The sequence below is a fragment of the Clytia hemisphaerica genome, unplaced genomic scaffold (assembly GCF_902728285.1).
Source record: "Clytia hemisphaerica strain Z4C2 unplaced genomic scaffold, Clytia hemisphaerica genome assembly, whole genome shotgun sequence".
NCBI classification, from domain to species: Eukaryota; Metazoa; Cnidaria; class Hydrozoa; order Leptothecata; family Clytiidae; genus Clytia; species Clytia hemisphaerica.
This window is the reverse complement of record NW_027104211.1, coordinates 607,052-622,130: the sequence shown is the minus strand read 5'-3', so window position 1 is coordinate 622,130 and position 15,079 is coordinate 607,052. Positions and strand designations below refer to the sequence as shown.

The window sequence follows — 15,079 nt, the reverse complement described above, 5'->3', positions numbered from 1 at the left end:
CATACCCCCTTTGAAATAGCCACCCTCCAGGCCACACTGCTCCTTCTTGATGCAGACACTTAGAAAAGTACCATCATCATTTTTTTGACTCTCTTATAGCTAACCTTTCGAATGGTGTATAACACAAACAGTTCTTTTTTTATACCAATTCTGCCCTTTTCTCATGGACTACTTTATGAGGGTCCGTAAGTTGAAACTACTGATGTATTCATTGAATCCAAGAAAATGTTTTGCTACTGTATATGTTTTAGGTTCATGTCAGTGGGCTTATAAAATTGGATCTTTATTATCTCTTCTGCCTTTTAAAGCTCAAGGTGTTGCAAATTCAATTATTTTATAATGTTAAAATTCTCATCGTTGTTTCGAAATAAGCAAAAACCAACAAGACTAAGAGTGCAAAAGTTTTGTAGCAAAGGTCCGAGCATGGAAAACGTGTCGTTTTTACGTTCTTTATACAATATTGGCAACTTTTTATTTTAGTGTTATTTACTGGAGTGAAAGCTATGGGAATTACATCTTCCCCAAAATTTACAAAGCCTCAATTTCGGGTGAAAACGTGGAAGAATTCGTAGTGGAACAGCTCGAATATCCCGTCTCCTTGGTGATGGACCAACCTTCGGGCCGTCTGTTTTGGGCCGATAAAAAGAAACACAGTATAGAAAGCATCTCTACCGACGGAAGCCGACTTCGACTGACCACGTTAGATTACCGGAAGGATAAGAAATTACAGTTCCCGATCTCGATCGACGTCTTCGAAGATTATGTGTACGGAATGATGGAGTATACTGGTCAGTTGTTCAAAGTGGATAAGTTTGGTCAGGAATCAATGACAGTGCTGAAAGCCGATCTGAGGAAGACATTCCAAGTGAAAATGTTCCACGACAATCGACACCTCCCTCCCAATAAAGGTTTGTTTTTTTCGGTGTTCAAAGATTCTCCGTCTCAGCATTTGAAGAATTTAGTCTAATTTGTTGTGCACAAGTTCCATATGAGATGACAATGTTTGCTTTGACCACTGGCTTCTGATAATCTAAGCTATTTTAATGGCCTTTCTTGTATAAAATCGTCTGAAAGTGAGAAAAAGGTCGACCGAAAGACGGCTGTTTAGCTATTTTGTCTATTTTTGACAAAAGCTGTTGCCGATGATCGAAAGGCGACTAGCAAGTCGACTCGCGAAAAGTATTCGACCGCAGTAAACACAAGGTCGAGTTTCCCCAAAGGTACGGAAGAGTATACTGAAAGCTGTCCATCTTTCCGCTATCCAATAATAACATGATTACTTCATTCTGTAGATTTCAAAAATCCATGCTTGAATTCGTACTGTCCACACTTGTGCGTTGCCATGAATGGTGAGGCAAAATGTCTTTGTAAATATCTGCAAACAAACAACTGCAAACAAGGTACATTCATTTTTAAATAAATACACTATGTAAATTTCGCGTTATTTAGTTGATTTTTAAACGGAGATTTTTTCTTAACAAAATACTAAAGTCGACCGAAGTCTTTCTAGTCCCTATTAGTTTTTTCTTCGAATCTTCCTACAATTCAAATCAGCTCTCATTCTCGACAATCTTTTCTCTGATTCAAATCCCTCTGTAATCCAAGCAAACTGAATTTATCGTTGCGGTTGTATTACATTCTGTGCTACTTGTTACTTGCAATTCTCTATACAATCTTTTAGCATTATGCGATCCAAAATTTTGCAATAACCGTGGTACTTGCTCAAGAAACAAAACATCCAATCAATATATCTGCACGTAAGTTCTTTCAATCTTTCAATTCCTGCCATCATTAGTGCTATCACAACCTTGCCCTGGTAAATCGAACCACAGTCTATGTCCAACCCTCAACGCCCACGGGCGATTTTTAAACCTTCAAAAAATTTTCTGTGTGTCTTTTCTGCGGAGAGAAGTTTGGTAAAGACTATCGAAGTTTGCGACTATTCATTCTTTGTAGTTCGACGCGCCCGTTAAAATCCATTTACGGTAAGTTTAACTTAAATCTTAATTTTTCTTTCCTTCGCAGTTGTGATGATGGGTATTTAGTGTCAACCAACTGCAAAGAAAAATGTCCTTGCCTCAATGGTGGTAAATGTGTAGATGGTAGCACACGATGCAGGTACTATATTATTCTTTTATTTTGAATGCTGCCTGAAAAGTTTTTTTGGGTCTCATTTGCTTTACTGTAGTATTTATGAAGCCATTCTTGGGAGGGGCGAACGGGATACTTACAACAATCAATTCCGCGACACTTTCTCCCAACACCGACAGGAAAAGTCAAACACGTACGGCCTTATTCTAATCCAGGAAATCTAGTATTAAATACTTAGTTTGATTTATCGGCGATCCAAAAAATATCTGCAATCTGATTGGTTAAAAAGAGTACAATATATCTTGTATTTCACATGTACAAAATATAAATTGACGAAAAGATGTTGTTGCATTGTAGCGGTAGTAGCAATCTAACGTCACTTTGCTATAAAAGTGCCCTGCGCTTTTTTCCCAACACAAAAAGTGTATTTTTTGGGTCACCGATAAACCAGTTATCAGACATTTGCTCGTACAATATGGAAATATTTTACTCGTTCCGGATTTTCCGTATATTTTCCTCGCCTAAAGGCTCGGAAAATATTGTACAGAAAAATCTCGGAACTCGTAAAATATTTCTCATATTGTACTCGTAACTTTCCGATAACTATTACATATTGCACGATGAAAAGGATCTTAGTCTAGATCTAGTTGCTTGTATAAGCTTGTTGCCTGTCAAAGATAAACGGCAGGGAACTACCACTGTTAACCTCGTGTGTTGTCTTTTTGATGGTGTTTTTTCTTTGTTTGATAGATTTACAATAGAAAATTGAGTGCTCAGACTCATATCGAAACACGATTTTTTTTCTTTTAGTTGTCCGAAGAGATTTGCCGGCGACAAATGCGAAGAGAAATGTATTTCCGATTGTAAGAATGGTCGTTGCAAACTGAACCCTGCACTCAATGGAAACCGCCATTGCCAGTAAGTCACAGTCACAGTGCTTGGCTGTTTTCAAACTTCTTAAACTTCCCTTCGATGGAACTTCTCAAACCCTATATTGATGTAATTCGAACTTATTTGTGATTAAGTGTGTTTCGAGAAAGATCTTAATGATTTTTAGCCTTAATTTTGTAGATGCGAAAAAGGTTTCAATGGAGCTGCATGTGACAATGCGACGTGTGACGGATTCAAATGTGAAAATCCGTTACATAATTGCTTCGTGGAAAATAATAAACATGTTTGCAGGTATGAATGCTGGTCATCCGATTTTATAATTCGCACGGTCCTCTTAAAAGTGCGTGCATCTATTAAGCATCAGACTTCGTTTGCTAAAGCTCAAAAAAAAATTCATGAATTATGTCACGGAGCAACTGTTACCTCGTTTCAGAATATTACTAAGCTGTGCTAAGGTGTTGATTCTCAAAGGAGTTCATAACAAGACTACTCTATTTATAAAGCAACACTTGAAGACTCGAGGGATTCAATCACCTTGACAATGACTTCAAAACGAGACAGTCGTTGCACTCAAAATAATATACGAAAATGTTTATTGAAATTATTCTATGATGTGCCCCTTCTCCTGAAATAATTCATGAAAACGGGCATTTCACTACCCAGGTACTACTACATTAGATACTTAAATGGACTATAATCTTAAACTAAGATATGAAAATGTTGAAACTTCATCTTTTTAGATGTCTAGCTGATGGTTGTTCACAAGCCACTACTGACGGTGGTAGCAGTAATCGTAAGTCGATTCTTCTCTGTTTATTCTGTTTTGTTTTATTTGTAAAAAATTCTAAATAAATAAATCTCCCATTTCGCATTTTCAAAGCATTTTGGAATACATTTCAAGAATTTTTGAAATTTGTCTTCTACGTACTCGTTTTTATAAGAACAAACTACAGCACCTGACCCCGAGAATGTAGTAAACTCTCATTTTTTAGCATAGTAGCCCTAACGATAGCTCAACTTCATAAAAATTTGTTTCAGAGCATACTGTTACATCTTACTGATTATTTCTGGACAGAAAGTTTTAACTTGAATTAATTTTTTCCAACGAAAATCTGAATGGAAGTTGATTGGATATTACCCGAACTGAGACATTTTTTTAATAAATCCTCTCTAAATCAAAATCTATTGGAATTAAGTTATGATGATAGGGTATTTTCTTAGTCCTAATGAACTAAGGAAATAGGGAAAATAGTCCATTTCAATATTTACTGTTCTGAGTTAGATATTTGGACGAAAATGTTTGACCTAACTTTTGGGGTTAGTTGACCTACAATTTGGGGGCCTTTATAACCCGACATAAAAAGTCTGTCAAATTATATAAAACTTGTTCGTTGTACTTTTATAACATGAAAGTACTACCTGAGAGATGATTAATGTTGAAATTTTGAGCTTTTACGACATCTCCCAGACCCGTTGGGGCCCCAGCCCAATCAGAAAATTTGCCTAAGTTTGAAGCAATAGAATTTCTATTCCAATTTGGACTTAAGTAGAAATTTTTGGACCCGATGTAGGAAAAAGTTCCACCGGGGCTGTGAGGCAGGGTTGTTGTTACATTATTGACATATTTCAACACAAAATAAAAACAACTTTCTTGTCTCTTCTTTTCGTCCTTCCTTTTACTTTCCCTCATTTGTAGTACGATGAAATTAATATATTTGTTAATTTTTTGTCAGCGTATATTTCTAAAGTATGAATTTCACTTAGAGAACAATAATTTCCGATGAATACCGAAATTCCATTCTCAACAATCGAATCTTTTCACCTACATTCTGGGGGTTAAAAAATGTGAAAAATCCAATTTTCAGAATAACAAAATGCTCTTTAGAATATTGTTTTCGCATAAAACATTTCTAAAATTTGCTGTTAGAATTAATCCAATTGAAAAAATATCAACATTTTACTATTACTAGATTTAAAGCCATAAAACCGAACCTACATTCTGGGGGCTATAACGAAAATGGGAGTCAACCTCAAGGACCAAAAAAATTGGTCTATCTATCAAAAGTAATGAAACTAACCCCTGGGAAAGGATTTTGGGAGTTCAAAATTTCGTTGAAAATATTAAATATCTTTTAAAATACAAATCTACATCTTTCAGGTCTGATTCAAATTTCACCTACATTCTCGGGGTCAGGTGCTGTATATAAGAATAAACACCAAATATACACCAAATTTTTTAGAAAAATTTCAGAAAAATGCTCACAAAATGGTGAAAATTAAGAACATTTTAAGAACATATTGACTCAAAAAGTTAAAAACATGCGAAATTTTGGATTTTCACACCTTCAGTGAGCCCACTGGACTCTATATTTTGTTTATAATATCTTCTTTTGTTGTAGAAACGATCATCATTGCCATTGTGGTGATCATCTTAGTTCTGGTACTCATTGTCGTCGGTGTTTACATTTATATCAAACGCAGGAGAGAGTAAGTGAATTCAAAATTTGCTAATAACGTTTTTCTTTATAAGAATAAACTAAAATATTAAAGATATCTTTCATCACAACAAAAAGTACACTCTGTTACACTGTTGTTATGATGAAAGATATCTTTTGATATTTTGGTTGGCTCTGGTTTCATTGAGCACTCTGCAACATCGATTGCAAACAGATTTAAGAATAAACTATATAAGAACGTAAGGTTTCGATGGCTTAAATATTAAGAGCAAGTTAAGAAGCTTTTAAGGCTTCGCGGACTCGCAAAATTGCAAACACCCAATTTCTTAGGAAAATAGACAAAAATACTTCGAAAAATAGTTGAAAATAAGAACATTTTTTGGCTTAAAACTCAAAAGCTTAGATGTTCTAATAAAAGAAATGTGCATCAACATTAAAAAAATTTCTTTGGTTGTCTACACCATTATTTTCTACCTCCTGACCAGCCTGAATCACTTTGCTTAATGATTAGTTGATCGACACTGCTATCAAATTCTGGATAAAAATCTCCTTTTTGAAAAGATAACAATACTCCCGGGACGGAGGGTGCATTGTTTTTGGAGGGGTCAATTCTTATGCCATTTTATTCCCTATAGATTCCTGCGAATAAATTTACTTTTAACGTTATCCACCCAGGTCAGTATTATTTCTATTGAATACTTTTAACATTTGTTTTTCACCACAGGTATAACCAATTTGCACCAAAGCGTATCAATATAGAAATGGAAAACCCAGCTTATGCAAACGAAGGAGATTTTTACAATGATTACGAAAATACTCAAATATTATCATCAGTGAGTCTTTTCTCTCGTTGGCAGAGAAATTCTTATAAGCGCTCCTTTTTTCTTCGATGCCGACCCCCAATGGTTTGCGTGATGGTGTTATTCCAAAATCTTTTTGGTGTACTCTCGGGTACCTAATAGCCCCCCCCCGCTAATTAATTTTTCGAAAATGTTTCTGAAAGTTCCTTCTTTTGTACTAATTCTGCTGTATTAGCCTCCTTTTCAAAAGTTTTACACCCAGGACATTTTTATTCCAAAGGTTTAACGTGATTAAAGGTTTAGCGTGATGCGTGGTGCGAGCTATGGAAAGTTTCGAGACATGATGCGCGCTTTGGGCTTCTTAGCCAGTTTTGAATAATTAGCAAATTTTAACCATTTTTGTGACCTTGGTGAAATATTTGGTAATGGCGTGATCAGGGGTGCCGCTGGGGATGGGGCTCTTTAATTGAAGGTTGGCTGATAGGGGAAAATGTTTAAAACTTTGTAGGCAGTAACTTTTGCTGTTTTTGCATTCACTCTTATACATGTTATTATTTTCAATAAATTTTGTTCTTTGAATTTTATTGTTTTTGAAGAACTTGTGTCAAATGTGTAAATGTTGATAAAGTAAAGCGAAAGTACTTTTTTTTGAGAAAATCTTCAATTTTATTTCTTAGAAAACGCGCTTACCAGACATCTACCAAAAGACTTCAATGTACGACGATGATGAACACTATAGTGAAGATGATGATGATTACATGGATAGACAGGGTGCCGGTGGTGGTTTCGAAGATGACTTCTCCGAGAAAGCGAAATTGGTCGATTTCTAAGCTACCTACGTTCAAAACGAAAACGACTTTTATTAATAATTTAAGCTGGCTACTTATGGCGCTTTCAGAACTGTACATTAATGAATAATGAGGAGTGTCGCCTATGATGGGCTCGAGTTAGCTGAGTTGAAACGAGTTGAACTGGAATAGTTCTACGTCGGGTTCAAGGGAAACAGCGTTTTTAGGAGAGACCCAGCGCTGTCTCATTGGTGGGCAGCTTTTTTATCAGGAAAAGCATATACATAGTACTACTCAAGTTGAGTACATAACTCTTTATTTAAAATATTGAAAGAGATTTTTTTTCTACTTTCAATATAATATTTGTTCGTGTTTGTAGTTTTTCATTTCTATAATTTTCTGTTTTTTCGTATCTATCAATTTATAAAATTCATTTTTTAATCAGTTTATTAAAATTCGTACTAAATTCTAATTTTCAGGCTTCTTTTCAATTTTTTATTATTTTTCACTTATTTTATTTGTGTCGTGTCGTGATGTAGTTTTTGAAAGCCATGCAGCGCGTACCCTTGCAAAATTTTCATATAAGCAATTAATTTCCCAAAAAACGGAAGTTTCGTCAGCTCATTTTTAATCGCAAAATTTGTCTTTATCTTGCTATCCAAAAGGTTGTGAAGTAAGCTTTTGTGACGAACATAACTCGGATAATTTCTAAAATTAAAACTCTCTGAACGCTCAGAACGTTCGGTAGTCTATTGTCTGTACACAGACCCAGTATCTACAGCTATTTTCGCTATTGCCGTAGAGGTAAACGTGAGATACAATCTGGTACAGAGTAGGTGGTAGTGTATTGCAATGGTGTTTCATTATTTTAATGACAATTGATGACTTATTTATTTGTTAAACTTTTAGAAGAAATATTTTCTTTTGACCTCGGATGTAACAAAGTTATAAATTTTTCGTTAATGGTTGACAATATTATTGTATAATTTTTAATTCTAATTATTTTTTGGTACATTTTGTTTTTCGTTACTCATTATTTACTATATAAACTAAGAAAGATATTGTTCGTTTCACTTTTTTTAAATAAATATCAATACCAAATATGTAACATTTATGCAATTTCTTAACTACTTTTTTGTCCAAAGTTGTACAGACTATGCAATTCAAGATTTTGTTCTGACTATACTATACACTCTTCAAGCATCACTTTGTGGAACATTTACTTTCCTATACCCGAAGAATGTAGAAATGGGTATCAAAGGAGACGGATTTTTTTAGAAATAATTATCATAAGTCTAAAAAGGTATCCTAACCACTCGCACATAACCGCTCTCCGCTACATGTTTTTTTAGTGTGTACCCTTGGTCAGGCTCATGTATGCTTTCAAAGCATCCAGGCATAGCCTATGCTTACTATATGTCTATGAATTATAATGCTTATAATTCACCCCAAGCCAAGTTTTCATATTTTGGGAGGAGCGGAATGTGACTAGCGCCGTGTCTTTTATTTACTTGACCACTTCCAAACCTTTTTAACAGAAAAAATTGACGATTTGGACAATATTTCAGGCTTATGTTTTACTTAGGTAATCTGCAAATCTGAGCCTTCATATTCTTATAAAAAATATGTATTTTAAAAACATGTATTTATTTTACAAAAATATAAATCGCAGTCTTCTAAACTTTGGGAGTAAAAAGCAGCATTTCGTTAGAGAATGCCTGCCGTCAACTTTATACACCCGACGATTCGAAGCGTAAATAACACCGAATTCCGAAAATCCCTATTTCGGTAAATGATTTTCTTCAAAATAAGTAATATTGCCCTCGATTTGTTCTCGTAGGAACTTGAACCAAATTAACAATTTCTACAAAAGACCATTGATTTTGAAAACAACCAAATTTCTGCTAGTAGGGACCATTCAAAACTACAAAAACTTTTGTTAAAATCAAATTATCAAAATATACAGTGTGTCCCAAATAAAAGAAGCAGACAAATTTTTATATAAAGTAAAATTATCATAATTTATGCTATGACTCATATACCCGTAAATATCTGTAATGAATTTAAAATTCTAAATGTAAAAAAAACACTAAAAATCACGTAAAATCTCTTTAAAAATAATCAATAAAATCTTATAAACACATACTAAGTAACTTATAGTCCGTCGCCGAGGAGATGGTCAGAAATTTGTTTCTGGTGCTGTTTGTGATAAGGTGTGACATATAGAATGTCTCCTAGAATAACCACCGATGTACACGCTTTTTTATAAGAATACACTTTATAAGAGTCCATGATGAAAATAGCCAAAAAATTAAGAATAATGCTAAGTATATCACCATTATGGAGTTTGGCTACTCAAGCTAAAAATGTCATTTTTAGAACATTTTTAATTATAAATTACCAATTACACCCAAGTAAGACTCACTCTTTGAGACGCATGTACTAAATGTTAAATCTAGTCTGAATCAGGATCCTAACCTAAGAATGCTGTAGGAATATTTTAAGATGATTTTCCAAAAAAAGTTAAGAATATTCATGATTCATGATGAAATGGATTTACACCATTCTTATAAAAAAAGCGTGTAGGATTAATGCTCTTTCAAATCAAGAATAGATCTTTACCACTATATTCAATTTGTCCTCCGTCATAATTATCTGACTCAGCATTATTATTGGTTCTTTCATTGTTATGTTCAATACCCTCCCCTTCGAATGACACTAAGAGATCTCCCGCCTCTTTACGCCCTGAACGGCGCCTTTCGTTGACCAGTGTTGGGTTACGGAGAAGGGTGTAAGCTAAAAACCATCTGTTACGAACTTTTTTAGAGGTGATGGGTTGTGTATGTTGAGGAAACATATTAGTGTTGAAACCGTCAACACCAGAGTGATGCATCCTGGGAAAGCCATCTTCGATTGTTTTCAACAAGTTATCCTTGTCTATGGACTCGTTGAGCATTTGAAGGAAACACCTCATGACAGGATTCTTGTACACCCCTTGTAATCGCAGAAAACCATGATAAGCGCAGTAGCCAGTATCGTAGTGCTTTAAGAAGGCAAATGGCGTTTGATCGATACGTCCTAAGACCAGTAAGCTAATCAAAAGACCAGTGATAGAGCGTTTGATACAGGATACAACACCAACAATCAAATTGTAAAAGAAAAACACATACATAACGAAATGATACGAATTGTTGTTCCGAAGCATTGTTAATTTCTTGGATTTTCGGTCGGTAAAGTAGAAAAGAACTAGAACATACTGAATAAGGTACGCCAATAAAGGCAGGGTTAGTACCAAATACAGATACTTCAGAATAGCAACAATCATATCTATCCATCCAGGTATAAACACAAGAATCAAGATAAAACCATATACAAGGAATACCAAAATAAATGTCACTGCAAAGAACACAATAACACCCCATATCATGTAGGAGATGAAATAACCAGGAAAGATGATATTGTAAAGTGTTAAATCTTGCGGTGAAAGGCGCTCCTCGATCGATATTTGATGTTTACCAGCAAAAATCTGACGGAGATTGTTTTGATGAGATTGTAGGAGATCCAGAAGCAACCATGTGTAGAAAATGAAAGTCAGTACCATAGCGATAAAGTAACTATTTAAAAAGCCGTCTGAGAATTCCAATAAAATGGCATTTGTGGTAAGGTTGTAATTATCCAATAAGAGTGTAATTTTATCGATGCTGTTTGCTCCAATATAGATGAAAACAACAAGGAAATAATAGTATGCGATCAAGATTACTGCGACAGAGCACAAGAAGAGGTTCGAGTATTGAACGCTGCTATTATAGACGTTTAAACATTTTCTGTATGGTTTTTTATACCACTGAATCTTTGCTGGAGATAGAATTGGTAGTTTGTCTTTTCTTAACAGTTCTTTCAAGTGATTTAAATGAACCTCGTTGGCAAGAGAATTCTGAGTATCGATCCTCCCGAATTTCCTTTGTTTTAAATATGTCAAAAACTGTCTGATGAATTTATAGAGAACCAATAAGAAACAAATAATAGTCGGTAGGTATTGGAGAATCTGTACGCCAATAGCTGCTCCTTGATTCACGTTAGCTTGGCAATTTAGATTGGTGATTGAAAGGAAAAAGAAAGCCATTTTCTGCAAAATCACCACAATACCCAAAATAGCTGCCACAAACTTATATGGGGAGCAGATACATAAAAATGTAGGATAATTGATTGTAGCGATAATGAGAAAGTTTAACAGAAACAAACCAAGATTTTCCGTCACTTCTAGCCATGTTCCGTTTTGAATGCTTTGGCTTGCTATGACAATCAAACGAATGATCGAGTTAGCCATCGTACCTGTAAATGTTGAGAAAAAAAATTACAATCAGATCAAAATAAACTTTTAAGTCAAGAGTGGCTCTCATACACAAGGACCACTGACCACTACATTTGTGACTTTCATATAAAGGAAATAGGGAGAGAGAGGAGAGAAATGGATGAGAAATGAAGCCACTGATGATCTCCAATCCAAAACGCTTGAACCACGTGGTTTTCAGCCAAAAACGAGATTAACCCTTAAAAAATCTTCCTATTTTTTACTAGGGGAATCATTATGAAATTTTGGCAGTTTTCGATATGGATAATCAAAGATAATTTCCAAAAATTTTGGTTCGGCCACCTGTCTGGTAGGTATTTTATAGACCAGATATTGACCATATAAGACAGTGTACAAAATTCCAATTTAGTCAGGTGATTGTTCCGAATTTTACTCGAAATGCTCACTTTCAGGCGAACCGCTCGTCCGATTTTGCTGAAATTTTAGCTGTAAGCTTGTATTATCAATACGTAACGCTTGTCGAAATTTCGATAGCATTTTCCAACCCTTGGATAAAGTCCTAGGACTGATTTAATCAAAAAGAGCATATTCTAGGCCGGTCAGTAAAATACACACGATACCAGCCACAAATGATCCTGTGCCCTAACATTTCACGAGGAGTTGCATAACATAATTCGAGCAAAAAAGAATCAAGTTAGAGGGTGGGTTCTATTTTCGGTATTTTAAAAGAATGATGACGTCATCAATGATGCCAAAATTTTTCCCAAAGATGCCAATTCATACTTGGTGCACGTTTGCAAAATTTAAGGTCGATGAGATAAATGACATAAATATTTTAAAAAGTTATCACAAAGACCCCCCCAAAGATGCTCAAGGGTTAACATAGTGGGACCCTCCCCCCCAATTTTTTTTTTTTGGGGGGGGAGTGGGAGGTCTTCAGAAATATTTAAGCAGGTGAGGGTTAGGATGTCAACAAATTTTAGATGGGGGCAACCCTATGCAGGTGGGGTGACTTTTTTCAGGTGGGGATTGGAGAGTTTAATTTTGTGTCAAAAATTGTTCTTTCCTCAACCTAGCTCATAAAATGATACAAAAACAATGAAGTAGTAAATCTATTTTTTCTTTTCTAGTTCTCAGGAGATTTGACTGGGCTTTCAGAGTTTCCAAAATGGTTTAAAGCCAGCTGGGAGGTTAGAAATATTTTCAGAATTTCGGTTGGGGTGGCCCAATAAGGTGGGGGATGGGATGATTACAAATTTCAGGAGGGGGTTGAAGTGGTGCTGTCCAATAAGGTGAAAAGACAATTATATAGCAAGAATTTTTAAATGTACTGCGTAAAAACAAAGAAATACATAAGACTAAAAGATTCCTCTTTAACCCTTAGGGCTTAAGAATCCAATGTAAAAGGCAATGTTAATGCTGGATTAAGTACCAATACACCAGACTCTAATGTAAGTATTTACAGTAAGGTAAGGGAATTCTTTTGTTGAACTCGAATGAATAGACTATTAAAATAGGTATAGGTAGTCCTGTTCATGACATTATTACCTTAAAACCCAATCTTACAAAAAATTTAAGATTTTCCTACTGGGGCGAAAATGTCATTCTATGCTCTTCTGAAACTTTCAAAAATCTTTCAAACAATTATTTCCTTGTAGAAAAATATTTTTCTTGTTTTTAATCAATTTTTTAAACTAATTTCCTATGGTTACCTCTTTCCCAGCGAGGTATTATATTTTTTGCATTAAAAGAGAAATGTACCGACTTGTAAATTTCATAGCACGGTTTACTTACCAAATGCGAATATGGTGAGCTTCTGATTGGAGCTTGTACTGACCAGTGTCTCAAATGGTGGTATGATACTAATCTTTCGCTCTTTGTATAATTCGAAAGCATACAACACCAAGACTGCCAGTAATGCAGGAATCAACGAATATTGGTTCATTTCATTTTCGGCAAGTTTGGAGCGACATTCGAAGATATTGATCAACGACATGATCTCAGTGATTGTTTGTTATGGTGAATCTTCAATCTGAAATGCTGTAAAATGAAACATGAAATGTTTGAAGAAGGTTGTAAGAGAACAATAACACATCACATTTTTAGTAAGTATAATGCTTATCTAGGAGGTTCAAATTCTTGAATTATGAGAATTATAAATGACCTTAGCATATGCTGGGTTATGAAATTTCAAAACATCCAATATAATATATAGTATAGAAAAATGCTTGATTTTCAATTTACTCTATTTATTTAATGAATTCCCCTTCGCAGGCGTATCTGCCTCTCCGAACGGAACTACAATAAGATCACTCTAATCATAGCATTTACAAGATTGAGTTATAATCAGATTTACAGTAACTTGAAATAAATCCAGACAGTCATTTAAAAGGAGCCCGTACCAAATGGCTTTGGAAAATATCAATATGAATCCAAACATGACTAGTTGGGACGAGATGGAGTTTTTACAAGCTCTATTTCATTTGGTTGCTCGTTAACCAGTAATAAAACAATTTTGTTACTTTTTCTAAAGAACGCATCATTTTTCTTAACTTCAAATGACCAATTATTAAAGTATCTTATAAAAATTCCATCTCATCTGGACTAGTTGCGAGTTATAACGATGTCGCAGATTAAAGTTGGAGTAAAGTAAGACAAAAAATATAAGCAAACAAACCTTCAAAAATAAACAATAAAATTCGTTTCTGCACAGACCATCAACCCTTGCATTTGATAAAGTGATGCACACGTTTTCTACTCTCTATTCCAAACAAACACAAACGAGATTGAAACTTGATACAAACCATGTGATCGTACAATCAGTCAATCACAGATGATATCAAATTACAAGAAATTCATTTATTTAATGATTGCACTCGTTTAAAAAGCACTGAATGGATTTTTGTGGTTTCTCTCTATTTATTATTAATTTACGTTATCTAAAAAAAGATTGATATGGTCATAAATTCAAACTAGTTTCCAAAAACTTTTAAAAAAAACTTCTATTTTTGACAATGACTAAATTGGTTTTCATGAAAAAGACAATGAGTTATGCGAGAAGGTGCATTACTGAAAACAGAGAAGTAAATTTGACAGCAATTCTAGATACCTTTTAAAAGAATGAACAAAAACAAAAACTAAGAATTAAACCATTATACTTTTGACCTTTCATTCTCTAAATCTAAATCCATAGTCTTAATAAATGATCCCCCTTCTTGGCATCCCCCCTAACCTTAAAAAATGCCTATCACCCAAGGACTTTGGACAAAAATAGCTAACAAATATGTGTGAAATATCTTAAGAGAGTGAAAGCGAAATGATAAACTTCTTTCTTATTTTTGACTCAGACTACTCTAACAGAAAACTTCCTTTCATGAAGACCAAATTTCAAACAGTGCTTGAAAATAATCTACAATATATATGTAAGCCCCCCCCCCTTCCTTGCTATCCCCCCTTTTTCATGAAAATTTCTGATCCTCCTCCTTCTTCATTTTTTCGGAAGGTGTCACCCCCCTTAACTACACGTTTTTTTTATAAGAACAAACTATATAAGAACATAAGGCTTCGAGGCCCAAAAATTTAAGAACATTCTAAGAACATTCTAAGGCTTTGGAGACTTAAAAACACATGCATTTTCTTAAGAAATTACATCAAAATGCTCAAAAAATGCTGAAAATAAGAACATTTTAAGAACATTTTTAGGCTTCAAATCCAAAAAACTAAGAACATCCGAAGGCTTCG

The 15,079-nt window shown here is 34.5% G+C and overlaps 2 protein-coding genes across 2 annotated transcripts in view; one reads left to right on the top strand and one right to left on the bottom strand.

The window, feature by feature from the left end:
- LOC136815590 (low-density lipoprotein receptor-related protein 1-like) overlaps positions 1 to 8,140 on the top strand; it is a 48,965-nt gene extending 40,825 nt beyond the window's left edge. Inside the window, exons 44-53 of the mRNA XM_067072041.1 lie at positions 481 to 908; positions 1,293 to 1,400; positions 1,682 to 1,757; positions 2,026 to 2,118; positions 2,902 to 3,009; positions 3,163 to 3,273; positions 3,723 to 3,775; positions 5,382 to 5,469; positions 6,163 to 6,271; positions 6,916 to 8,140. Coding sequence (XP_066928142.1) covers positions 481 to 908; positions 1,293 to 1,400; positions 1,682 to 1,757; positions 2,026 to 2,118; positions 2,902 to 3,009; positions 3,163 to 3,273; positions 3,723 to 3,775; positions 5,382 to 5,469; positions 6,163 to 6,271; positions 6,916 to 7,068 — 1,327 coding nt within the window. The 3' untranslated portion in view covers positions 7,069 to 8,140. The remainder of the gene's footprint in view (positions 1 to 480; positions 909 to 1,292; positions 1,401 to 1,681; positions 1,758 to 2,025; positions 2,119 to 2,901; positions 3,010 to 3,162; positions 3,274 to 3,722; positions 3,776 to 5,381; positions 5,470 to 6,162; positions 6,272 to 6,915) is intronic.
- A 1,311-nt stretch (positions 8,141 to 9,451) lies between these two features.
- Positions 9,452 to 14,273, bottom strand: LOC136815591 (stimulated by retinoic acid gene 6 protein-like). Its single transcript, XM_067072042.1, has 3 exons — positions 14,016 to 14,273; positions 13,133 to 13,378; positions 9,452 to 11,358 (listed from the first exon to the last, which is right to left on the bottom strand). Exons 2-3 carry the CDS (start codon positions 13,332 to 13,334, stop codon positions 9,626 to 9,628), a joined length of 1,935 nt encoding a protein of 644 aa, XP_066928143.1. The 5' UTR covers positions 13,335 to 13,378; positions 14,016 to 14,273; the 3' UTR covers positions 9,452 to 9,625.
- Positions 14,274 to 15,079: the final 806 nt, after the last annotated feature.

Coding starts and splice junctions, on each gene's coding strand:
- LOC136815591 (XM_067072042.1), bottom strand. CDS start 13,334: ATGTCGTTGATCAATATCTTCGAATGTCGCTCCAAACTTGCCGAAAAT. Junction 11,359..13,132: donor GCTCACCATATTCGCATTTG/GTAAGTAAACCG, acceptor CAACATTTACAG/GTACGATGGCTAACTCGATC.